This window comes from Tetrao urogallus, assembly GCF_951394365.1.
Source record: "Tetrao urogallus genome assembly, chromosome: 1".
Lineage (NCBI taxonomy): Eukaryota > Metazoa > Chordata > Aves > Galliformes > Phasianidae > Tetrao > Tetrao urogallus.
This window is the reverse complement of record NC_136813.1, coordinates 146,325,908-146,352,217: the sequence shown is the minus strand read 5'-3', so window position 1 is coordinate 146,352,217 and position 26,310 is coordinate 146,325,908. Positions and strand designations below refer to the sequence as shown.

Here is a 26,310-nt window from a genome sequence, read left to right as displayed (position 1 = left end):
TTTATATGCAAGCAAAGAACAGAAGGCTGGTCAATGTTGTTAGTATGTATATAGAACCATTAGCAGAGTGGCACCTGCTTTAGTATTTAATTTCGAGTAATTCAGTCAGGCACGGAAGTAGTGCTGCAATATTTTCTTCCAGGAAGGTTACCAGGAATGGTTAATGCTTGGAGGGGCTGTCCCAATTGTCAGACCCCTCTGCTCTCTCTGACGCAAATGCCCAACCTCCCCTTTTATTTCACTCTCCGACTCTCCCGTCCTCAGGCCTTCAGCAGCTGCAGTGCTGTTTCACAAGTCAACAAAACAGAAAGAAGGGAGGTAGGAAGAAGGTCCGGCGCAGCCACAAACGCTCTGAGAGGCTGCCCCATACGTGCCTCCAGAAGGACAACGCCACCTCCTCCCGCCCCCCCGGCCCATCCATTGGCTATCTGAAGAGCGCGGGGGCGGGGCGGGGAAAAGCGCTCGTCGCTATTGGTCGGGCCGAGATTCGTTACGCCATTGGCCGCTCGGTCCCCGTGAGGACAGCTCCGCCTATCAGGAGCCGGCGGCCGCGCAATGGGAAGGGATATAAAGGCGCGCGGGGGAGCGCGGGCAGTCGTTGCGTGTTTTGATTTCCTGCGAAGTTTGTAGTTGAGCGTCTGAGCGACTGATCGACGATGTCTGGCCGCGGGAAGCAGGGCGGGAAGGCGCGCGCCAAGGCCAAGTCGCGCTCGTCGCGGGCCGGGCTGCAGTTCCCCGTGGGCCGCGTGCACCGGCTGCTGCGCAAGGGCAACTACGCGGAGCGGGTGGGCGCCGGCGCCCCGGTGTACCTGGCGGCCGTGCTGGAGTACCTGACGGCCGAGATCCTGGAGCTGGCGGGCAACGCGGCCCGCGACAACAAGAAGACGCGCATCATCCCCCGCCACCTGCAGCTGGCCATCCGCAACGACGAGGAGCTCAACAAGCTGCTGGGCAAGGTCACCATCGCGCAGGGCGGGGTGCTGCCCAACATCCAGGCCGTGCTGCTGCCCAAGAAGACCGACAGCCACAAGGCTAAGGCCAAGTGAGCCGGCCCCGCGGAAACGCGCAAAGCAGCGAAGTGAAACCCAAAGGCTCTTTTCAGAGCCACCCACAGTCTCGAGAAAGAGCTCGGAATGCCACGACTCGATGAGTGCTTGTGTGGTGTGTTGGCGCGGGTGGCTCCGGGGTATTCCCGGCGCTGGCTGGGGTGCTTTCTGTCCGTGCGAGCCACGCAGTTCCGGCGCAGAGATGGGCTGCGGTCGGGGAGCCCCGAGTTTTCTCCTCGGCGTCGCTGCCGTGTCCCGACCGCAACCCCAAGCGCTGCGCTGAAGTCGCTCTCCGTCCCGCTCCCGAGCGGCAGCCGCTGCGGGAGGCCCCGCTCGCGTTTTTCGTAAGGGCGGGAGAAACGTTTAGGGAGAAAGGGGCGGCCAACGCGCGGCCGTTGGTCTCCGCCCCGTGCCGCGAGCCCCGCGAGCCCCGCGTACGCGGCCCCTGCGGACGGGCGGCAGGAAGCGGAATAGCCGCCTTTTCCCTCTTTACCCCTCCCCCAAATCCCGGACAGGTTCCTGTCAGGGCCGAACCCGCTTCTGCTTCTCTTTTCTCTCTGCCTTTTCGGGCGCGGCGCCGAAGGGAGGCGTTGGCTTCGCCCTTGGCACCCCAGCACGCGTCTGATCCGGTCGCTAGCAACGAGCTCGGAAGTCAATAGCGCGCCCTGAAGCGAGGAGCAGCCCGAACGCTGCCCGGTGAGCGCCTGCCTGCGGGGAAGCCAAGGCAGTGGAGCAGCTTGCAGGGGGACGGAAGGACGCCGCGACTAACCCTAATCCTGCGCTGGACAGCAGAGCTACGCAGCTCTACGGTCCGGACACAGAAAGCGAAGAGCTGAGAACGCAGCTGGGAAACGCGAAGGAAAAAGAGCGAAACTATTAAACAAAAAAATTCCCGGCACAGTAGGCAAGGTGACACAGCTCTTTGTTGGAACCAAGTGGGCGGCTCTGAAAAGAGCCTTTGGGTTGCTGAAAACGTGTTTGGGTTGCCGAAATCGGAGACGAGTTTAACCGCCGAAGCCGTAAAGGGTGCGTCCCTGGCGCTTGAGCGCGTAGACCACGTCCATGGCCGTGACCGTCTTCCTCTTGGCGTGCTCGGTGTAGGTGACGGCGTCGCGGATGACGTTCTCCAGGAAGACCTTGAGCACGCCGCGCGTCTCCTCGTAGATGAGCCCCGAGATGCGCTTGACGCCGCCGCGCCGCGCCAGGCGGCGGATGGCCGGCTTGGTGATGCCCTGGATGTTGTCGCGCAGCACCTTGCGGTGGCGCTTGGCGCCCCCCTTGCCGAGCCCCTTCCCGCCCTTGCCTCTGCCGGACATGCTGCGACCGTGAGCCTTCCGACACCAGTGAGGAGCGGGCGCGGCGCGCCTGTGTGTTATGGTGTGGAGTCGGACCTGATTGAGAACAGGGGCGCGGCCCCAGGCGGGGGCGGGAGCGCCAACTGCGTCCTCCTCCCCGGCGGGCGGGGCCTTCGGCTTTTTCGCTCTCTGACACCGCCCCAGGGCCTCAGCCTCGTTCGCCCGCTCCGTCCCACCTCCTCCCTTAACTTCCCTTTCCCAGCATCTTCCGCTTTGAGGGGGATGCGGCGCTCCGCCCTCGTTCCTCTCCAGCTCTGTGTCTCGATGAGGGTTATTCTTGTGCTTTTTTTTTACGTTAGTAAATTGATACGTTGAAATACTCTGATTACTTACCTTTCTTTGTTATTTTTTCTACTTAATATTTATATTGTATGGCTTTATTACTCTTATCCAGCTTTTTTAATTTCAGAGAGTTTTGTGATTTTTTTGTATTTTATTTTCAAATTATCACAAATGAAATGACAGAGAGGCCCACCCAATTTACTTTTTAGGCAGTCTAGTCTTGAAAAAATGACGTGTTTGCTTTGTATGGAATTACAGCTACGGTCTGATTTCACATTTCACTGACAAAATCTTCAGGGGGTCTGTTTTCTATGTCATATATTGCCCAAATTATTTAATTTGTAGTAGAATCTGGTGATTAGGCATTTCCTTTAAAAGATTTCATAGTAATATGACCCTTTGTTTTAGGAAATAATTCTGCTGCTTCTCGTGGACTGTGGTGTAGGCAATACTTATTCCTCTTTATTACGTGCACTGTTTTTCACCTGGGTACCCATCAAGACAAGGAGTGTGACTGGAGGTGAAAGCAATCTAATTTTGTGCACCTAGAACTAAAGACTTGAAATGTTGTCTACATCAATCTTGCATTTGTTTGTAAAAATAATAATGAACTACATACAAATAATAACCTGCCCATTAGTTTGGGTACATATTCATCATGAGTGCTATTCACTGGAAACAGTTTTTGTTGTTCATGCATACAGCCTAAATTATTCAGTCCTGAACTTGCTTCACAAATGAAGGCAGAAAGTTTTGAAGAAAAAAAAAAAAAAAAAAGCTTAGTGGCTGTTTTAATGTACACAGTGTGCATCCTTAGAGCAGTCTCTGGAAGGTCACTTCCCAGTGAGCCACTGTGTTTCCAGGTGACAGTTTCTCTGAAATACTGCATTTAAAACATCCTGCATGCTGTACGAGGCAAGTGTGGGACAGCCATTTCCCTCCAGTCTGATGCGGTAGCTTTTTGTCATTCAAGCCATGATGAATGGCATCCTCTGCATGGAGGATGGCCCATTTCCCTGCATAAGTGACAATGTTACAATACTTTGACACACACGAGCCTGAGAATATTAACTTGGGGTAACCTCTATAGACTTATGCTCACATATTGCTTGCACTTTGAAGCATCAAACCCAGTTTCATGTTTTCATCTCAGACCAGAGAGAAGTGTGAATCTTCTTCTAGGGCTTGTGTCCAACCAGTTAGTTTTATATTTCTGTTGCCCCTATTTTTTTTATGTTTTAATAACCAGTATATACAAATTAGAAAAGCTTTGTTACATATGTCAAACAACATATAAAATATATAATACATTGAATATTTTATATATTTTATATGTTGTTCAAGACAACATTCCTCTTCGCTCAACTAGATTCTCAGACTGTAGCATCACGATCATGATGAGCATCACCAACATAGAGCTGGAGAAGGCCCTCTGTTTTATTTCCTGTGTCTGAAGTGTTGTTTAAGATTGGGTCACAGGCATTCTGGTCATGTTTGAAAAGATTTTATGTCATTCTAGATCACTGTTACTAATTGGATGAAAGTTAGTCATGCGTATCAAATGGGCAGCAAAGGTGGCTACTTCAGCTGTGCACATATGTGAGGTGCCTCCATGGCTACAAAGATCTGACATCATTCTGACTGGATAAGCACTTTTTTTTCCTCCATGATTTCCTTTTGCCAGTGTACAATGCCAGTGACAACATTTCTCTGTTGCTCTGACGCAACTTCATGACTCTGAAAATCAAACATCACAACAGGTAAAGCCTACCTCAGTGTCTGCTGGTTGCCCTCACCAGGCTCCTTTTTGTAGCTCAAGGCCCCGGTGCAGCTGTGAGATCAGCACTGTTCCAATATGGAGAGTGTGACTGCAACCATGATGCACATATCAGTACCCAGAGACCGAGGAACGCCCACCAAAATGAAAGGCTCAGGGAGGTATTCATGAACCCTAGCAAGCCCTTCTTTCACTCATGCTGGCATTTAGTTCTTGCTCAGTTGTAGTGACTCCAAGAGGAAAGGTCTGTGCGAGTGATGAGATCTGAAAATATAATGGTGAAATCATTTTCCCCAGCATCTTGTAGCTTGCATATTTTATGTAAAGAATTTCTCTGTTGGGCCCTGAAGGCTCCTGATTTTCTCTGTCCTTGTCATTCCCTCCCCTTTCGGCATATGCTCCTCAATTTCTTCAACCATAAGGAAAGCTCACTCACTGTGCTCATTGCTACTTTATCCCACTTTATCTGCATCATAGAAGTAATGTTTTCCAGATATTGCAGCACACAGACCGGACCCTTAAATACATATAATTGGGACTCTCCTTGATTGAAGGGATATACTCCATGCAGTATGTATATATACCAGTCTCCCATTTGCCCATCTCCCACCCTCACCATTGCCATTCTTGAGCCTTTTGTTACTTGTCATGCTAAATCACATCCTGAAGCATGAGAAATGAAAGATGCTAAGACCCAAAGTGGTCAATGAAGGTGGGAGAAAAATCCACTTGAGGGTCTCTGGATATCCAAAAAACCACCAGGAGCTAAGGGATCATTTTGATGTGATATCAATTACTGTACTTTTTTTCATGGCCTCTGTCAACAATGGGATATTGGATCAGAGAAAAATTTAATGTGAATGACTCAGTTGACACAGTGCTGTGAACATCAGTCTCTATCTAGAATCCATGACAAAGGACAGCAGAATCTCAAGGCTGCCTTCTTCACCTTGCCCATTCATTTCTCCCACTTCAGGCTGAGGCCACCATCTGCAGAATCACGTTCTACCATTAAGCCCTGTGTTCTTCCTCTATTCCTTGCGAGTACACGATACTGAAGTTAAGGAGCATGAGCAAGTGTCTCCCTCAGCATCAGGCAATAACCGTCAACCCAGAAGGAAGGAAAAGGCAAAAGCACAGAGCTAAAATCATTTTCAAGAATCACCATGTTAAAAGAACAAGCACATCTTGTAAACAAAAAAGATAATAAAATTAATTGGTTTTAAGTACAAGAACCCTCTCCTCCTCCATTGTTTTTTATTATTATTATTTTTTTTCTTCCTTTACCTTAGTGTCAAATGCAAATAAATGTTTCTGGCCTCATGCAGTGATGCAGCTTACAGCAGGAACCTTTGCAATCTTTTCTGTACACTCAAGCATACCAAGGCCTTTTTCTTCCAAAGAATTAATAGAACAAGCAGCAACTAAACATCTACCTTCACTTAGGATCTGGTATCAGTATTTTGCTTAAATTATTTTTGTCTTTTTTTTCTTTCTCTCTCTTTCTGCACCCCCCATCCCTACCTCCTCCCACCAGAAGATGCTTATCAAAATGAACATGCATTAAATCTGAACACTTACCATAGGAATTACTCTGATGATCAGCAGATCCTCTTCTCAACAGCTGTGTGATGTTGTGACCATGCTCCCTTCCTTTCAGGTGCCTCCTATTGTAATTTGGGTAAATCCAAAAACCCAGCTGGCTTTTCTTTGATTACTGCCTCCATACAGCTGGAGATGGCTGATTCCCACTCCAACCTGCTCAATGCTGGACCTGTTTGCTGCTCTTTAGGCCAAATGTTAAGTGTTACTGACTTCTAAACTCAGTACGCAAGTGAGGCTTGTTATTCTGCTCCTCATTTCGTGTATAAACCAGCCACAATTTCATTGCTTTTTCAGTGTTAAAAACAGAAAGAAAAACAAAACATCCCACTACAAAAAGCTCTGTGTCAGGAAGGCAAAGATTTAAGCCTAATACATTTGACCTTTTCAGACTAGTATGCATACACTATGTTGCAGGCAAAATATAGGAAATCACAACATACTGGGCCTCAAACATGCCCTGTGCACATATCCCTAACTGCCTATGATGCCCTATTCCTGAGTTCCTAACAGTCTGACAGCAGAAGCACTCTGTGTCTGCTCTCATTTGCTAGCTGTGGGAATATAGGAGCTCCAGCCCTTCCTACTGGTGTTCCTATTAGTCTGGGTGATCTCCTAACCAGGGATAGTGCCCCTCTGGCAGCAGCACAAGGCTTGCACAGCTGGGAAGCACAGGCTGTAAAACATAAGCTACATCATAGCACTGAATACCTCTTCAAAATCATTTAGCTGATTTCTAATGGAAGAAAGCCAGCCTATGTTGCTGGCATCCAGGTGCTACCTGATGATAGTCCTGCTCTAGAATGGTGACACAAAGCCTTATCTGGAGTCAGGACCTGATTGACCCCCACACTTCTCAGTAAACCACAGCATGTGACAGTGTTTTGGCCCTCAGTGGTGGCAAGTGCCCAGGCTGCATTGTGTTTGGATGCCACTGTCACTGGTTGCATGACAAAAAAATGACAAAAAAATACACCCCATGTTTGGTCACGTCAGCCACCTGGGGTGGCTCCAGCCAGAGAGATCTCAAAATCAGAGGATCATTATGGTTGGAAAAAGATCATCTAGTCCAACCATCAGTCCATCACCACCTTGCCCACTAAGCCATGTCTTATGGACTATGGACCTGCTCTGTATGTGCGTACGGTCTCAAAGTCACCCCTTGACTTGTCAAACACAACTCTGGACGGACGTGAGGGAGCATCTAGGTCATGTTGTACCCTACTAGCACCAATGCAGCTCTTACAGCTCTTAACCACAGGGAGCACAGGCACACAGGTAGAAAAGGGTGGAGAGCAGAAAGTGTGCAGAAATGCCAGGGGGTTGTGGGGTGGAAGAGCGGGTTGCTCAGCATTGCTCTGTGTGGGCTGCTTGCTGCTCAGAGCAGTCTGGCTTCAGTGCTGCTGGAGAGACTGTTCTGAAGGGACAGTGGGTGGCACATTTTCTTGGTGGCATTCACTGATATTAAATGTGGGTGGAAGAGAGGCACTGTCAATCCACGTGGGAAGGATTTTTGGGAGAAGCCACAATTGTTCAAGCTTCTGTTAATCTTGTTTACCTGTCACAGACAGCTTGCCTCAAGGCCTGATATTCTCAGTCTCTGGCTGGTGGCTACATTCAAAGCATGCCAGGGTGGTCCAGAAGACATTTTGTCAAATACCTTAGTTTAGTTTTAGAAGACCAAAGTACTTTAAGACAATGATAATTCTGTTCTTTGGTAGCCAGCTGATATGATGTTCCCTTGACTGTCTGTGAAAAAAGTAAAAATGTGTCAAATAGTGAAGTGTGCGGGGGAGTTCTCTATGGTATGGAGCATAGTGCATCTTTTCTCCCCATTGCATCAGGAAAAACCTTTGATTCCAGATTTTTTGCTGCTTGTTTTCCCTTCCCCATGAAAAGAAACCTCTACTGCCATATCTGTATCTATTTGGATAGATTTGTAAATTTTCAGTTCCAAAAGGACACGGCATGATGATGATGAAGGGAGGCCTCAATAAGTGCCCCATCCTTAAACCAAAAGGAACAAGGAGGAGTGTGCAACATTCCAGGAAGCTGAATCTGCGGGGACAGTCACCCACTGCCCTACCCTCCTTGTCTTGCCCATTGCAGATGCTTAGCTGTACACTGACTTAAAAAGCTCTTGGTGGCCTCATTACATTTAGGAATCTTAACAACATCAGCAGCAACATTGATATTATGTAGGCAAAGAACTTCAACGAGTTTGTAGTTCTGTAGGTACCACTTTAAAATTGCTTAGCTAAGGGTTAAAAGCTGTTAAACTGTGCTGGCTGGTTTGTTCACAAGAGTTATTACATTTGTAACTTGCATAAGGGTGAAGTCACTGAGGGCAAGTTAGACATGGGTGTAACATTGTAATAAGAGTGTAATCATCATTGCAGGAAGTATTTGTACCTCGTACCGGGGAACATGTACATGGGAAAGCAGCACGTAAGGACCTTTACCTAAATCTCTCTGGAAATTGTTGTTGGAGGAAAGAGAGGGGCCAAACTGCTCAGGCGCACCCACTGCTGTTCCTCCAGTTGCCTGCAAAGAGCTGATCAGAGCGTTCTACACTGGTGGTAGAGCCATTAGCCGTGTTTGTGTGGTTAGCTCTCATGCAAACGCTTCCTAACAAAATTGCTTGAGAAGAATAACTGCTGTGTTACCTTGCTTTGTTGCACGTATATCTAAATATAACCCAGAGCTCATTTTCTGAGGAGCAAGTGCTGGCAGGTCCTGAGACACAGATGGGAATGTCTGATAGCTCTCAGGTGCTGCACCATCCCGTGGCTCAATTCTCCTTCCTTATGCCAGGAGGCCTGAACACGAAAATGCAAAAGTTGGACAGAGATGGGCACCTGGAGGGAAGAGACTTGCAGTGTTCAGATAGCAATCTTGTGCAGGTTTGTGATGTACTGAGATCTGCTGCACTGCCCAGAAGGTGGGAAAAACTGAAGTCATTCAGATGTAGCAGATATTACTCTCTCCAAGAGTATCTCTGGAGATTCTGATGTCATTCTCCTCCTCTTTTAATGAGGGAGGAAGTCTACCTCCCTCTGGTCTCCTCATTGGGAAAACCAAAATGCACGCCAGAGTCAATAGAGTGCTTTCTTGTTGAAGTCTTTCTGTGATGAATGATGACTGAAACACCTATGATGCCAAAAATAAGATTATTTACCTTTCAGACTTGCTCACCTAGAGCTGAAACTGTCATTCTTGCCTTCTTTATAATCCTTCACCACCTTTCTGCCTTGCCTGACTGCGTATTTCTGTTCCTTCTTCCCTACCTGTTCTGACTGTGGACAAAACTCTTTTTCTAACTGTCAAATGCACCTTAGCTTTCCAAAATGTTGGTCCTGCATGTTTTTCTTTCATGTGGAGAAGACATGTTCCCAGTATCAATTCTGCACGCTAAAGTTGTTTTCTACCTTCACTGAAGAGCTATTAGAAAAGAAAGGGCAGAGCTTATCCCTGTGTCTTGAAATTTCTGAAGTCACTTCAGTTTCAGAGTGATAAACCACAACTGTTGCAGATCAGACGCTGCTGTATATATTATTGGCTGCTTCTGTTGAGAACATAAGAGGGTAACAAATGCCGGGAGCAAAGTGGAGGGATCCCCCAACTGGGATGGTGACCATTGTAAACACTTCCATTTCAGCTACCAGTAAACGTGAATCAGGCCTCTGTGGAGCCACAACTGAAGGACGGAGTATTTAAATCTTCTCAAATAAAGGTGGCTGAAGTGAACTTATATGAATTCAAAATAAGAGTGAGCAGGAACAGTTTTCCTGTCACAGGCGTGTCACTTGTGATCTACACTTCTCCTCTGCCTGGATATGCAGTGAATTGTCCCAGTAGGTGCTAAGCGTTATCTCCTCAAAGTCCTGCTATGCACTGCTCATGCAATCAAGTCACTACAACATCTTATTCACTGATTTATGGGCACAAGTTAAGAAAAACATTTATTTTTTTACTTCACTTTCGACAGCTCATAAAGATATATCTTCAGTATCCACATTTGCGCTGATATATTTCAGTCTTGTGTCCATATCTAATGTTGCATAATTTTTACAAACAAGATTCTGAAAGCTCCAGTTGGATTTACCCTTCTATCCATCATCTTCCTGCTGTAGCACCACAGAGCTCAGATGCACTTTTCCTGCAACCTTATATTAGCTTTGTATTTGCCTCTTCTAGGATGAAAATTGTTGATTTTTTTTTTTTAATTTAATCTTCACATCATTTAGTTGTGACTTTTGTACTCAATGAAGCCCGATTTTGAGGAAAACAAACGTATTCACATTATATACATGCTTAGCGTTGATATCATAGAGGCTGTAAATAAAAAAAAATGAGGAGAAAAGAGGATTGCATTAACTTAAAACTATACATTCATAAAATCTGAAATCATGGTTGTTAATATCTGCATGAATTCAGTGTTTAAATTCCATGTTGGATCTGGTTATGTCGAAGAAAATGGGAGGGCAAGGTTGATTTGCAGTATCTGTGTTATTCTTAAGTAACCATTGAAGTCAACAGATAACATACTTTATAATCAGGTACAGATGCTGAAAAAATTATTCCAGAGCTCCATTCTTGTCAACAGATTTCATTACCTCCAACCAGACATCAGTATTGATTGAATTCTTCCTGGTTCTTAGGGATGAACTATGGCCTACCACTCCCCTAACTGAAACCCAGGTTATCACAAAGAGCTGTGGTTCTTGTCAAGAAAACAGTTCCTCCTTACTGTGACTGTAAAATGCAGGAGAAAGAATTAAACGGGCTTTTCTTTTTTCATCAAATGGGCCTTCCTGTTGTTCATTTTATCTTTCATTTTTCCTTACAGAGAGACAAGGAGATACTGCACTGGCTTTATTTAATTTTTTGTCTGTGTAAGAGGTTTGTTTGTTTGTTCTTGTTGTTTTTTTTTTAAAGAGTAATTTTGTTTAAGATTTTGTAACTATCACAGAAAATACAACAAGATTATACTCTCTAGGCAGTAAGAGCAGAAGTACATAAGAGCTACATTAGGCCATCCACATCTTAACTGACCAGAGAGACAAAAGTAATATCGTTAAATATAACCAGAAGTTTAGAAGGCTGCTTTAGTTTAGAAAGCTGCAGTTTGGTAATACGGGGTACTGTGAGATTGTTTACTGGAAGTAGAAATACAACATGGAAAAAAGAAATATCGATTTACTTAATAACTGGTACAGAAATTCACATGAGAAACAAACAAAGGAAAAAAGCACAAGGCAGCAGGGGAAGTTTGCCTACCCTCTAGTGAAATTTCAGGAAGACAAAACAAAACAGCTACATCTTTATGAATTCACAGGCAGTAACAAATTGTTTACAGCTCTATAATAAGAGTAATAGGAGGTGGTATGAGACACTATTTCAACAGAGTTTAGCGTTTTAGGAGGTAAAACACATGGCCAAAGGAACCGGTTCTTAATCCATATTCAGAGCTGAGAGGGGAGTTTGTGTTACTTCCTCCTCTTCAAAATCAATTTAAACTGTCAAAATAGCTTTAAATCGTCAGATTTCGATTTTAATCGCAAGAAAACCCTCTAAAGAATAAGATACAGTGGTTGCTGTAAGATTTCTGCAGAAAGAAAATTTTTAATTTGCAATGAAAAACAAAAGTTTCTCTCTTCAGAGGTCTCTCCAGCAGCAGCACACGGGATTTATCGCCTCTCCTTTAACTCAGGACGCGTGTCTGCGGCTGGAAACTCTCCCGAACGCAAGTACCTGCTCTTCTCCTCCCTCACCGAGGAAACGGGGCGATTCGGTGGCAGAAATTCCGAGGAAAATACACTTTTGTTAGTCCAAAGAAACACAAATCGAGCACACCGAAGGGCTCCCCGGCCGTGAAGCGGGGCGGGCTTAGCAACGCACCAATCACCGCGCGGCTCCTCTCTAAAAATACGAGCATCTGACCCGCGCCAGCCCAATTGTGTTCGCCTGCTCCGCGGAGGACTCCGCCGCGATGTCCGAGACCGCTCCCGCCGCCGCCCCCGATGCGCCCGCGCCCGGCGCTAAGGCCGCCGCCAAGAAGCCGAAGAAGGCGGCGGGCGGCGCCAAAGCCCGCAAGCCCGCGGGCCCCAGCGTCACCGAGCTGATCACCAAGGCCGTGTCCGCCTCCAAGGAGCGCAAGGGGCTCTCCCTCGCCGCGCTCAAGAAGGCGCTGGCCGCCGGCGGCTACGACGTGGAGAAGAACAACAGCCGCATCAAGCTGGGGCTCAAGAGCCTCGTCAGCAAGGGCACCCTGGTGCAGACCAAGGGCACCGGCGCCTCCGGCTCCTTTCGGCTCAATAAGAAGCCCGGGGAGGTGAAGGAGAAGGCTCCTAGGAAGCGAGCGGCTGCTGCCAAGCCTAAGAAGCCGGCGGCCAAGAAGCCCGCGGCTGCTGCCAAGAAGCCCAAGAAGGCGGCGTCGGTGAAGAAGAGCCCCAAGAAAGCCAAGAAGCCGGCGGCCGCAGCCACCAAGAAGGCGGCAAAGAGCCCTAAGAAGGCCGCGAAGGCTGGTCGCCCCAAGAAGGCTGCCAAGAGCCCGGCCAAGGCAAAGGCGGTGAAGCCCAAAGCTGCCAAGCCCAAGGCGACCAAACCCAAGGCAGCCAAGGCGAAGAAGACGGCAGCCAAGAAGAAGTAAGTTATCCCAGAAGAGTTCCTGCTCTACCTATTTTGATATCCAACGGCTCTTTTAAGAGCCACCCACACTTTCCCTAAAGGAGCTGAGGCACCGACGTCGTCAGAAACCTGCAGCACGGATCCAGCAATTCGTAAGTCGTCAGAGGTCAATTGCCTTTTCCCTTCCGATTACTGAAACCTAACGAGCACGGTATTACGCGGCGGCTTTAGGGAAGTGTAGACTTTGTATCTTTTGCCGAGTAATTGGTTTGACTACCGTGAAGAAATGTTTTATAATGATTTGATAAAAATCGGGTGACACTTTTTTAAGAATATATTTTTTAACAAAAGTAATGGATTTCCCAGGCGCAAGCTACTACTGAGCCACGTCTAATGTATTGTGTTGGTCCTTTTTAAGGTGTCTCTTTAAATGCTTTTATGTGTTAGGGGAAGACGTGAGATTTTTCTTACTGACGCCATAACAGCCCCGAGCTCTCGCATCTCTTTTGTTCCCGCTGAGACATAACAGCAGCTTCTGCTGTTGGAAAAGCCCGCCCTGGCCGAGGATTGGCCACGAGGAGCCCGGCCCGCTGCCCCTTCCCCCACCCACCGCAGACCCCGCCTTGGGCCCGACGCTTTTGGCCGCGTCGAAGAAAGGAACAGGCGCGGGGGAAGGAGGGGAGGGGACAGGCGGTGACGGGGGCCCCCGGAACGCATTGGTTTCCTTTAGCGCGGTATACGAACTGAAAGCGTAACGGTGCGTCTCGGGAGAAATTCCTTTGGGAGAACACTTTGGCACGACTTTGTTAACGGAAGCATGGAAAGCGTTGCTATTATTACCCAACAAATAATATTGATAATAAACATAAAAGAAAAAAAAGTACGGCTCGAGTAATTCATACATCTGCACAAACTGTATTGTGGATTTCTGAGCTCTCCTGTGATGCTGTGGGTGGCTCTGAAAAGAGCCTTTGGGTTGTTCTCTCCAGACCGTGCTGCCTCTGCCTGCTCTCTCACTTGGCCTTAGCCTTGTGGCTGTCGGTCTTCTTGGGCAGCAGCACGGCCTGGATGTTGGGCAGCACCCCGCCCTGCGCGATGGTGACCTTGCCCAGCAGCTTGTTGAGCTCCTCGTCGTTGCGGATGGCCAGCTGCAAGTGGCGGGGGATGATGCGCGTCTTCTTGTTGTCGCGGGCCGCGTTGCCCGCCAGCTCTAGGATCTCGGCCGTCAGGTACTCCAGCACGGCCGCCAGGTACACCGGGGCGCCGGCGCCCACCCGCTCCGCGTAGTTGCCCTTGCGCAGCAGCCGGTGCACGCGGCCCACGGGGAACTGCAGCCCGGCCCGCGACGAGCGCGACTTGGCCTTGGCGCGCGCCTTCCCGCCCTGCTTTCCGCGGCCCGACATCGCAGCGGCTGAAGGCTCGGACCGCAACCGAGCGACGAATACAGCGAGAGACCGACGGAACTCGGCTACGCTCTTGCTTAGGCTCCTCGCCTCTGCGCTGATAGGCTGACGTCTGGGTCCGTTGTGGGCAGCCAATGAGAAGGCGAATCGAATTGGAACCAATGAAAAACAGTTATAGAGGAGGAAAGGGGTGTTCTCGAGGACTGACCAATGAAAGAGTGCGAAAGGGATACTTCTCATTTGCATAGAGGAGCTATAAATAAATGGGCTACGACCGCTTCCTTCCCATTCGGCGTTTCGTTCTCGTGTTGGTGTTTGTTGCTGTGTGACTTCTTTTTGTCGCTATGCCCGAGCCGGCCAAGTCCGCGCCCGCCCCCAAGAAGGGCTCCAAGAAGGCGGTCACCAAGACCCAGAAGAAGGGCGACAAGAAGCGCAAGAAGAGCCGCAAGGAGAGCTACTCGATCTACGTGTACAAGGTGCTGAAGCAGGTGCACCCCGACACGGGCATCTCGTCCAAGGCCATGGGCATCATGAACTCGTTCGTCAACGACATCTTCGAGCGCATCGCCGGCGAGGCGTCGCGCCTGGCGCACTACAACAAGCGCTCGACCATCACGTCGCGGGAGATCCAGACGGCCGTGCGGCTGCTGCTGCCCGGCGAGCTGGCCAAGCACGCGGTCTCCGAGGGCACCAAGGCGGTCACCAAGTACACCAGCTCCAAGTAAGCTGTCTCCGTTTCCCGTACCTGAGTTGCTCGACCCAAAGGCTCTTTTCAGAGCCACCCACCTTGCCAGAGAAAGAGCTGTAATCCTGTCGGAAAGCAAGTAAATAGCGTAGTTGTCAGTACGTGTTTCTTCTTTACATCTGCAAAATCCTTTCTAAAAATAATTTCTGTAAATAGCATTACCTGCCAATTTTGTTTCAGAAAATATATGTATTTCCGTTATCTGCAATATTTGTCTTAATTTTTAATTACAATTTCGTTGTGTTTTGTTGTTTTCTTTTTTTCCTTCTAGGTGAGACTCCATTCCCTTCCCTCTTCCTCCCCTAAGTCTTTGTCTCGTTTGCACCCTTATCGTTCATCACATCCCAATCAATACCTCTCCGTTCGGGTTTTAAGAGTTCCTGCAAACCGAAGGGACAAGAGTGCTTTTTTACATCTCACATTGCTGACAGAGACTCGTATCTGTTTTATTGATCAGTTAAACTCCATCAACGGTGTTTTAGCTGCAATATCGACATCAGCCGCTTGAGGGTGCCTCAGTCCCAACTGTTACAGTTGAAGCGAGGTGTGTCCGCGGTGCATGAGAGTGTAAAAGAATTTTGTTATTTTACACTTTCCAATAAACTGTCACTATAGCCCAAGCCTCTGTATTTAAAAGTGTGGTAGTTAATTAAATGGAAATCCTTTCTAACAGTTACTTCAGCAATTTTCTTCTGTATTTGTGATTTTTTTTTTTCCCAGTAACTTGCACAGCTTGTCCTGTTATAGGAGAGACTATTTCCCCTTGTAAATGCACAGTGAAGATGAATATTACTTAGCAGGTACTTCACCTTTTCAGTATTTGTAGCTCATTAATTTAAGTACCGAGAACTGCAGAAGTAGCCACTGTGGGCTGACCTGTTAAAGCACACAGAATCACACAGAATGGCCTGGCTTGGAAGGGACCTCAAGGATCATGAATTCCACACCCCTGCCACATGCAGGGCCACCAACCTCCCCGTTTAATACTAGACCAGGCTGCCCAGGGCCCCATCCAGTCTGGCCTTGAACACCTCCAGGGATGGGCATCCACAACCTCTCTGGGCAGCCTGTTCCAGCACCTCACCACTCTCACAGTAAAGAACTGCCCCCTGACATCCAACCTAAATCTTCCCTCCCTCAACTTAAAACCATTTCCCCTTGTCTTGCTGTTATCAACCCTTTCAAAGAGTTTACTCTCCTCCTGTTTGTAGGCTCCCTTTAGGTACTGAATTATCAGCCTTGAAGTCTTTCATCCAAGCCCTTGGTTTTCCAAATATCTACCACACTCTTTGGTAATTAGACATTGCTGCAAATGCAGAACTGAGCTGTTAACACCACCTCCTAAAATGCATCTGAATAATCCTTATCTCCAAGCATTATGCTGTGGCTTCAGCAACACTTGGCTTCACCAAGAGCTGCAGAATGACTGGACTCGAGCTTTCCAGCACTGACTGCATGTGGTGTTTGAGTACCGGTACAGAGACATCACTAAGTCTTTATTATTTTAGTCACTGATTTATCAACATTTATTTCAGCTTGAGGCTGTTGTGGGAGGTCTCTGTTTTGATTTCTGGTCACTGATGCTGGGATCCATGCTTCCTTCTCCCCATTCTCCTGCAGTTTCATATTGCGCTTTGAGATCTGCTCTCAAAATATCTTAGAGCAAACAAACAGCTTTCACTTTCTGCACCCCCCCCATACACTATACTCTATACACAGTACTTAAAAATATGAATAAATACAGTGCGCTCCAACCTATAAGTTCTTAGATAATGTAATATGTGGGGGGTGTAGAGAGGGAATCTAGAAAATATCTAAAAATACTCATACTCTGAAAGTGGTGATGCTCATTGGAACCATTTGTCAGAAGCTATTACACTTAGCAGTGTGTTATATAAAATTCAGATTCAGCCGTGCTGGCCTAAAAAAAAAAAAAGATAAAGGTGCATTCTATCCCTCCAGCTCAGGAATGCACAAGTATTATCTCAACCCTTCTTCTATTTGCATGCTGGGTGCTTCATCTGTGGAGCTTTCACATACATTGGGTTGGACAATCTTAAAGGTCCCTTCTAACCCAAACCGTTTTATGATTCTATGAAATTCCAGATAATCTTCCTCTCTTGCAGGCTGTTTCAGCATGCACATTTCTTACTCAAATCCTAAAAGTCATCAGCACAGAAACTATTGATTATGTTTTCTTCTTCCAACCTCAGTACAATATTCCAGTGTGAGTACAATCTCAGATACTGCTGTGCACACAGCATTCCTCTGTGGACACACACACACACCCCATCAGATCTGACTGTAGCACCGTCATTGCTCCGTCTCTCGGTGCTGAGACCCCAGTCACTGCAGCGGTAAAAACCAAGTACCATCAAAAATGTTGTGTGCTTGCTTTTTTTTTTTTTTTTTAAACCATTCATAACAGCAGTAAGAATTAGGCTCAGCAAGAGTAGCAAACAATTTTATCTCCATCTGAGATGGAGACCATCTGAGGAGAGTGTTTCATGGGATAATATCCAGCAGCCGATATTCCAACACAAACATGTCTATCAGATCAGTGCCAACATTTCAAGCCCAAAACTCATCACATTCAAGGGGATCTTAGAGGCATGGGAATGTTAGCCCTACAATTTAAGCTGTAAGATGAAAGGAGAAGATCAGGATGGGGTGAAGGAGGGAAGGGAGGGGAGTCACTGAATCACAGGAGATAAAGAAGTACACACAAGTTTCTAGATGAAGCAAAGACGAAGTGAAGGGCATCAGAGTTGTCTACAGGAGGTCACAGGTTTGACAGCACTGCAGTCAGAGTCATCTCACAAACGTTTTACCTGACTAACATTTGGAATTAATGAAAACACCACCATTAATATAAAAATCACACAATAGTGCATTATACCATCTGTTATATTCTTTACAGTTCTTTACTATTAAATCCAAAGCAATTTCCATTGTCTTCTGTAACACATTCTACTCAGAGAACACTTCCTATGAACCAGAGAGTGGAGCAAGTTCACATAAATCATCCTGGGAATTGCTATAAAGCACAGCCTTCAAAAAGGCCGTTGATACTGTGTGTTGTGTACTGTCAGTTCCTACCTTGAAAAACCTGTCTTTGTTCACGTGAACAGAAACACACAGTAGGTTTATTTTTTGTTTACATGAACACATTTGTCATTTTAATCAGTCAATCATGTACACTGTGCTTTGTGCCTGTAGTGTGTTATCAACCATAAGGTATAGCAAAGAATGATCCATGCAGTTAAAAACTGCCATTATCTTGTTTTTCATTTCCATAGTCTGTTACAGTCAAGCAGTTTTGGAAAGATGTTACTTACCTAGCCATACATGCAGTACATTTTATATTTGTCGGTCACTTACGAGTTAAACTGAAACAAAACCACACAGTCTGTTCTTTGCAAAAATGAAATGCAGCATCTGGGTGAACAAGTAACAGTAACTGCTGCTCTGCTTAACTGACAGCACAGGAAGATGATTCAGATATTATACACGATGATCAGTGCCAAAGATCCGATTGAGAAACTGAACAAAACACTTCTGTAACTACTTTATTCTGCTTCCTGGTTGGTTGGTTTGAGTCAATATTTGCTCACCCACTTCTCAGCTCATATTATTTTCCAAGTTGCCAGAAATTACTTATTATTAAACACAGTGCAAATTATTCAAATTATTGTTATGTTAAGCAACTCCCATCTTTATTTTCCAGTTTGATTACAAAAGAGTATACTTGAAAATAATCTGCATTATGAAAGCATAATTAATAGGAAGAGGGAATCCCACTGAAAAAACCCTTCTCCTTGCCCAGCTCACACACGTGGGATAGGAGAAGAAACATGACAAAGAGCAGCAGCATCCAGTTCCCTCAAGATTGGGTCACAAAACCAGAGGCCTACACAGCTGCAAAGCACCCTCTGGAACTCATCGGGTGCAGTACTACTTGTTTTATTCATTTTTAATGTATTTATTTTTGATGGCTGCAAGTAACTTGCTGTACTTTGTGGCCCTTTCTGGTGCCACTCTCAGAGTGGTTTCAAAAATACTCACTCATGATGCTGACCTTTAACCAAAAAGTTAATTCCATTTCCTTTTAACAAAATTACTCTGGTAGCAATTCTGCACATATACTCATTTTAAAACTGGAGAGAACAAGGAGTTTATATATGAGAGGAAAAGCAAGACAGCTCAGAATTCTCATCACCAGCAGAATCCACAACTGTTTGTACCACTGTTTGTGTCACCTGTAGATTTTAGTCTTGACTCTTGAACAGTACTGAAAACAAGCAAAGGCCACGGAATTATGGATGAACACTGAACTACAGAGAGAGCAGGAGAACCTGTGCTGCTGTTATACAGCATCAGAGACGTGAAGAAACATACACCTCTCCTATGTGCACTGCACCCACTGCTCATTTCCCACTGCTCATTTGACAGCAAGCTGCAGCTGCTGCTCCCCCAACAGCCTCAGCTGTGAGACAGTTTCTTCACCTTTTACCCTTGGGACACAGCAAGACTTGCATTTTTAAGTCCACCCAACTCAGCATCATAGCAAACAGGCACCTGGGCTGAGCTGGCTCAGAGAGGTCTATTTGTCCACACCAATTTCATGCTCAAACTTTCAGATGCTGCTGTTTGAAATCACTGATACAAATCTCCCAGAAGCAAAATCGTCACGTGGGTGTCACACAAGTTCAGTTCCCACAGGAAAGAACAGAGGTTGATGCAGCTCAAATCCTACAGGAATACCTCATGTCATGCAAAGCCTCATAGAAGAAACGATATAAATTCTGCTTCAGGTTTAGGATAGCAAATACTGATTGCAAATTATGAACTAAGAAAAAGCAATAGTGAAAATAGTGAAAAGCAAACTTTGAGGTTCCCTAAAAGGCTAATAGAATCGATCGAATAGATTCACTCGAAAGACAGCCTCATGGAGGCAAACAGACCTATAGCAGCTTAGATACCGCAGGTAGGAACGAAAAACCCACGGCCCACTCTGCCAGGAAGCACCGCCCATTCTGCCTGTTACAGTGCAGCGCAGCTCCCGGAGAGCGGCGGTACAACTCCGCCTGAGCAGCCACTGCCGATGGAGGACTAGAGCGCACACCGTGGCTAACTGCGCCGCCAGCACTGCCCTGCAAAGAGCTGCGCGCGGCTTTGCATCAGAGCCGGCGGACGCTTGTAAAGGGCTGCACACTAAACGGAAAACGTAAATATAACGTGCGTCCCATCAACGCCCACAGGAAAGATAAGAACTGGAAAAAGTGCATCAACTCTCTTAAAGAAAAAGTGGGTGGCTCTGAAAAGAGCCTTTTGTGCTTGCGTCTGGATTTGTCGTAAGTTGGGCTCACTTGGCCTTAGCCTTGTGGCTGTCGGTCTTCTTGGGCAGCAGCACGGCCTGGATGTTGGGCAGCACCCCGCCCTGCGCGATGGTGACCTTGCCCAGCAGCTTGTTGAGCTCCTCGTCGTTGCGGATGGCCAGCTGCAGGTGGCGGGGGATGATGCGCGTCTTCTTGTTGTCGCGGGCCGCGTTGCCCGCCAGCTCCAGGATCTCGGCCGTCAGGTACTCCAGCACGGCCGCCAGGTACACCGGGGCGCCAGCGCCCACCCGCTCCGCATAGTTGCCCTTGCGCAGCAGCCGGTGCACGCGGCCCACGGGGAACTGCAGCCCGGCCCGCGACGAGCGCGACTTGGCCTTGGCGCGCGCCTTCCCGCCCTGCTTCCCGCGGCCCGACATCGCAGCCACTCGCTCCCACGAAGAAACCAACAGCTCGCAGCGAAGTGCTCTCCGCCCGCGCCCGCCCGCTTATATTCAGTTCGGGCGGAGCGGAGGCGCGCCGCCTGATAGGCTGAGCGGGAGGCGCAGTGCGTGCAGCCAATGGGCGAGCGAATCGAAGCGCCTCCAATGGTGAAGCGCGTGTGGTGGTGACGTCACAGGGCCGAACTTACCGCCAATGGCAACGCGGCGCTGCGGAGCTGCTGCTTTGCATAGCGCCGCTATAAAAGCGGCTCCCGCGGTCGGCTGCTTCAGTTCGCTCCCTGCGAGTGTAGTGGTGGGGTGTTGTTTTTGAGTGCTTGTTTGGTGTTCAGCATGCCCGAGCCGGCCAAGTCCGCGCCCGCCCCCAAGAAGGGCTCCAAGAAGGCGGTCACCAAGACCCAGAAGAAGGGCGACAAGAAGCGCAAGAAGAGCCGCAAGGAGAGCTACTCGATCTACGTGTACAAGGTGCTGAAGCAGGTGCACCCCGACACGGGCATCTCGTCCAAGGCCATGGGCATCATGAACTCGTTCGTCAACGACATCTTCGAGCGCATCGCCGGCGAGGCGTCGCGCCTGGCGCACTACAACAAGCGCTCGACCATCACGTCGCGGGAGATCCAGACGGCCGTGCGGCTGCTGCTGCCCGGCGAGCTGGCCAAGCACGCGGTCTCCGAGGGCACCAAGGCGGTCACCAAGTACACCAGCTCCAAGTAGAGCGGTCCTGATCCTCACTCTGAACCCAAAGGCTCTTTTCAGAGCCACCCACTCGTTCAATGAAAGAGCTTTAATTACTGTGTTCTGTTGTTAGGTGTCTTGTTTGCTAATGTGCTGCATGTGTTTTGTATAATTATATTCGGTACAGTTATTTTTCTCTTAATTGTTCACATAACTAATGAGTCTCCGAGTTTCCTGAGCTTTTACATCATATGTCAGATTATAAGTGTTTTAAAAGGGAAAAAAAAAAATGCCAGAACGAAATAAGCTGGTCTGGATAAACGTTCCGCAGGCTAGTTTTAGCGTTTAGAGGTGTTAATAAAGCCTCAGACGAGACCATTGACGAAGCTTTTCAAATACAAATCCTTGTATCTCAATAGAGGCACTGAGACCGCGGCGGTCGCTGTTTCGGCGCTTTACCCTGCAGCCCGGGGGCTGAGTCACGCCTGCGTGTAGCGAGCTGATTCGAATGTCGCCGTCCATTGGCTAGAGAGACGGAGGTCAGCTCCCTGACCCTGACGTCATTGAGTGCCGGGAGGAGCCCGTGTCGGGGGTGGGGGGAGGTTCTGCAGGGAAGCGGTCGGAGGAAGCGGTGCTGGGGCGTGGGGTGCCCACGCGGTGCGGAGCTGCCTGCTCGCGCAGCGTCTCTCAGAGCCGAAAGCCCTTCTCCCCCCAGCCCGCACGCGGGGCACTTTACCCAGCAGGTGATCTCCTCCCACATCCGTCACTTTACACGTGCTCAGGCTGCACAGGCAAGACGCTTGTCGCCTAATTAAGATGGATACACAGTAGTTAGCGCTCGTTGATTTTTCTGCGTGATCCTTAACGGTACCAGAGCAGCTTCATAGGAGTTCATCGTGATGTTCAAAAACGGTGTGAATGACTTGGCATGATGTGGAGATAAAGGATGAAAGCCCCTCCTTTCCTCAGTACTTTGACCACTGTCACCTGATAACTGGCAGTAAACTCGGGACCTTCGGTATTTACTGCAAAATCCTCTACAAATCTGCATTCTGTTTAGGGAAGGTTGTTATTCCTAGATAAGCAGTCCATATGGATCCTGCAAGCAGTGTCTCAACATTCCACAAGCTTTGAGAGGGGTACGCTGTACCCTGCTAGGGTTGATAACGAGGTCAAAGTGCTGATGCGAATCTTAGTCAACAGCCCATATTTTTTTTGTAAATAAGTTCTCGACTGTATATAGGACCTGGACTTTGTAATATGCAATCTTTTGCCTTGATAGCAACTCGCAGTGGAACCTCATGACACTAAAAACCCCTTGCAAGGGTCTTATATTTACCTAGCACGTGCGTGGCATTAGATTTTAATATGATATATTAGATTTTAATATGTATATCAATTCTCAGAATAGGTGGGAAATTTGGGGAAGCTGTATGGATATTCACGTTTGAATGTATTTAATGTGTGCTTCTGCTCATGCACTTGAATGTGAGGAGCAGTGACTGCTGCTATAAAGTAATGTCAACTTTCTAACCTGACTTTTGGGTTAGCGGGTTTCATCCCCTTGGTGACAATTTTTCACTGTTACAAAAAAATATTCTACCAATCAGCTTAACCCTATTGCTTGCATATGATCCATACCCTTAGGATTATTGTTATTATTGTAATCATTATTATCATTATTATTAAGGGTAAGAAGAAATGTAAACCCTCTTCTCGTTGCAGGTATGCAATTGTGCCCTTTCTGCCACTTACTGTTTACCAAACGTTCCCAGTAGACATTAGTGTGTATTGACTAGGAAAGAAATCTAAGGGAAAGATGGTGGGAGACATCTGGAATTCACACCAGAAGGTTCAGTGAATAAATACCAGGCAGTATAAACCAGTTTTCCTTTGGGTGTTCCTTATAAACTTCACCTGGCAGTTACAAGCCCAAGTAAACAAGAACGTACCCGCCACCCAGATGTGCCTTTGTCCATATGTTGTGTTTAACTGGATGGAAATTGGAGAAGGAAGCTGAATTCACTCCTCAGCGGGGGCCTATCAATCTGATATCAGAGGAAAAGGGAACTTAGCTGAGACAAAGAAAAAAAAAATCACACCACTGAAAGCAATGGTTTTAGCACCCTTTTCTTCTCCCAAAGCACAGCCTTCCTGCAGGAGCAGTTCACAGAGACACCCTCACTGTGCATGCCCCTGAACTATGTGCGCCTTCAGATCCTATCAGAGAATCGGTTCCCTGAACACCAATTGATCTTTGGAAGATGATTCTGGGGCTCTGGTTCCATGGAATGGAAAATCCGGCCTTGGCCCTGCAATACAGAGCAGATTTCACTCCCAGTCTGCTTGTAGGTCTGTGTCAGAAGAGTCTCTGTTCCCACAGGAACATATGCTTTCTCACATGGAAAACATCCCACAAGGCTAGGCCCTTCTTCCTCCCTTCCATGATATGCCCACTGCTGGAATAATATCAAGGCAGGTTCCCCTTGAGCCTCCCTTGTAGATGACCTACTGCTTACTTGGAGTGACTCACTTCAGAATTGCTGCTTGGGTGAATATTGACTGCAAAGTATCACAGGTGTAATCAGAAGTGCCTTTCAGCCTCTTTTGTCTTTGCTTCCTCTTTCTTTCACCAATCCTCCCTCCCATCCACCTCATCAATCTGATTGTGCCTCCTGCTCATGTTTACAGTAATCTACACCCAGCACTCTCCCACTGCCACTCCTCCTCCTGGGAAAGGATCATTTGTTCCTTATGGCACGACAAGCAATGCCTGAAGTTATTGAACATGTAACATCCACCTCCTTCCTGCCTCATCAAACACCTGCTTTCTGTCTCTGGGTTGTAGTTCTGAGTTATAGCAACTCAGCCAAGAATTGTGCTGAACTTCATCATGGTAGGCCTAGGAAGACAGGAGAAGTTTGTAGCAGATATTAAGAACCAGAGAAAACATTTCATCATTTCTCTGTCCAGCTGAACAAAGAGCAGATACCACTCTCCACATCCTGCTCCAATTGTCTGTGTGCAGTCACACAGGTGTCAATCTACAGCAATGAAAGGAAAGAGAGTGGCAGAAGTGTCATGGTGGTATAAATTGGTGATATCTTAAGGATGGACCAAAATACCGGGGGATTTGGGAATCAAAACTGAGCAGCACTGAGTACCTGCCTCAAGTACCCAAACATCAACAAGACGGTTGGCAAAACCCTGTCAGAAAGTGGACTTCTGGTGGCCCCACATCTTCTGCTGCAGTGGCCCTACTAACAGGTAAGGCAGCCAGTGAGAAATCCTGAGCCACGTTAATAGAAAGCATCACATAAACTACAAATGCCCCACTGATCTTGCTGGTACCACTACCACAACCTCCTTCTGAAATGCATAGGTTTCCCAACCCCAAAATGTCTGGGAAGGATACATGCATACCAGCTTTTCAGTCTCATTTCCAGTGCTGACTTTGCAGTTTTCTTCTGTTCTTTCAGCACAGCCTACAAGGAGGAAGGGCAGCTATGATGTCTTCCCCATCCTGAAGCACTACAGTTGGTGGCACTCTTCCCATCTGTGCAGCACTTCTTTCCAAGACTCATTATTTCCTACCGGGCATGTAAGTAGCAGCTCAACCACCTCACCTCTCTGCACTGCCAACAAATGTAGGAGACCATATAGGACAGTTCAGCTCTCAAGAAGGTGTGTAATTGCACAACTGTCATTTCATATTTCACCCTGATACAATCCATACCCACTTTGCCGCATCTACCAGGCAGAAGTCGAAGACAGCATTTTGTTCTCATAGTCTTGAGGAGCAAATGAAAGCTTGACCACGCAGCACAGCACGTTTACTGAGGCTGTTTGTGGAGTGGACAGCCCAGAAGAGTGTCTTCTCTGAACAGATCCACAGGGGAAGGAGCTGCTGTCTGCAGGGTGAGCAGCAGCAGTCCAGGCATGAGGTGCCAGGAGATCTCCAATTACGTGTGCTGCAGCAAATAAACTATCTTGTTAATGTGCCATTTCACATAGAATCACAAAATCATTGAGTTTGGAAAAGACCTCTAAGATCGAGTCCGACCATCAGCCCTTCCCTACTGTCCCTGTTAAAGCATGTGACTTAAGGGCAGAAAATGGAAATCTGTGTTTGAAGTTCTGTTCACGTTTACCGAAAACAATCCTGAACATTTGTCTGAATGCCTGGAAATATTCAGTGTACTGCATCTCAGTGATTCACAGAATTTCCATACTACATTTTCTCCTGGTCTCCGAAGTGCTATACACATTTTTCAGACATGTCATATGCTCTGCCTCCTGTGACCCTCCCACCTTATTAAATGAGTGAGGTAAGTGGAGAGAAAGAGTGATGAATGGCTATCTCCTTTCTACCTGAATCCACATTCACTACAGGCAAAATCTCTTTTTAGTAAAGCATAAATTTACATGTATAAATTAATCAGTACAGTAACATTTTCATACATGTTGTATTTATGCGATATTGAAGCATTAAGTATTGAACATGACACTTTACACTGACTGATTGATCTGAACTGATTCTTGGAATTACACCTTAGCTGAGTTTGGGAGCCTTTAAAAACTAAATGGACTGGAATGAGAAAGGAGCTATTTCTGTTCTGTTTTGCATCAAACTAAAACTGAATATTTGGATTTGGAATTTTTTTTCACAGGGAAATAATTTTAGGAACATTAAAGAAGTCTATATGGATATTTCTGACTAGATAATGTAATTTTCTGCCTGATGTCTACTATGCATCTGATTGTAGATTTCTTACAAAAAGATGCTAGTGATCTATATGGGAATTTAAAATATCTATGAATACTAAAATACCTCTTATTATAAGGAAGAGTCCTACACTGGAGACTGAGCTGTAAGCAGTAGTAACACTTTCCAACTGAGAAATAGATTTTTTCTCTTTCGTGTAACAATGTGTTATTATTCAGAACACCATCAAAAATCCATTTTTAAAAAACTGCCTCTACCCATGACAGAAGATGTCCTAAAGATCATCCCAAGTC

General features: G+C 47.0%; 7 protein-coding genes across 7 annotated transcripts; 4 read left to right on the top strand and 3 right to left on the bottom strand.

Annotated features, from left to right (window-relative positions):
• Positions 1–656: 656 nt before the first annotated feature.
• On the top strand, positions 657–1,046 carry LOC306958083 (histone H2A-IV; the record flags this gene model as incomplete). Its single annotated transcript, XM_079549486.1, has 1 exon — positions 657–1,046. One exon carries the CDS (start codon positions 657–659, stop codon positions 1,044–1,046), a length of 390 nt encoding a protein of 129 aa, XP_079405612.1.
• A 1,004-nt stretch (positions 1,047–2,050) lies between these two features.
• LOC306946137 (histone H4) lies at positions 2,051–2,362 on the bottom strand (the record flags this gene model as incomplete). The annotated part of the gene is made up of 1 exon (XM_079535093.1): positions 2,051–2,362. The coding sequence occupies one exon, from the start codon at positions 2,360–2,362 to the stop codon at positions 2,051–2,053; it is 312 nt and encodes a 103-aa protein (XP_079391219.1).
• Positions 2,363–12,054: 9,692 nt separating this feature from the next.
• LOC306948503 (histone H1.01) lies at positions 12,055–12,714 on the top strand (the record flags this gene model as incomplete). The annotated part of the gene is made up of 1 exon (XM_079538142.1): positions 12,055–12,714. One exon carries the CDS (start codon positions 12,055–12,057, stop codon positions 12,712–12,714), a length of 660 nt encoding a protein of 219 aa, XP_079394268.1.
• A 991-nt stretch (positions 12,715–13,705) lies between these two features.
• LOC306948459 (histone H2A-IV) lies at positions 13,706–14,095 on the bottom strand (the record flags this gene model as incomplete). The annotated part of the gene is made up of 1 exon (XM_079538097.1): positions 13,706–14,095. One exon carries the CDS (start codon positions 14,093–14,095, stop codon positions 13,706–13,708), a length of 390 nt encoding a protein of 129 aa, XP_079394223.1.
• A 344-nt stretch (positions 14,096–14,439) lies between these two features.
• LOC306947261 (histone H2B 1/2/3/4/6) lies at positions 14,440–14,820 on the top strand (the record flags this gene model as incomplete). Its single annotated transcript, XM_079536530.1, has 1 exon — positions 14,440–14,820. One exon carries the CDS (start codon positions 14,440–14,442, stop codon positions 14,818–14,820), a length of 381 nt encoding a protein of 126 aa, XP_079392656.1.
• A 5,385-nt stretch (positions 14,821–20,205) lies between these two features.
• Positions 20,206–20,595, bottom strand: LOC306958080 (histone H2A-IV; the record flags this gene model as incomplete). Its single annotated transcript, XM_079549482.1, has 1 exon — positions 20,206–20,595. The coding sequence occupies one exon, from the start codon at positions 20,593–20,595 to the stop codon at positions 20,206–20,208; it is 390 nt and encodes a 129-aa protein (XP_079405608.1).
• A 354-nt stretch (positions 20,596–20,949) lies between these two features.
• LOC306958133 (histone H2B 1/2/3/4/6) lies at positions 20,950–21,330 on the top strand (the record flags this gene model as incomplete). The annotated part of the gene is made up of 1 exon (XM_079549557.1): positions 20,950–21,330. The coding sequence occupies one exon, from the start codon at positions 20,950–20,952 to the stop codon at positions 21,328–21,330; it is 381 nt and encodes a 126-aa protein (XP_079405683.1).
• Positions 21,331–26,310: the final 4,980 nt, after the last annotated feature.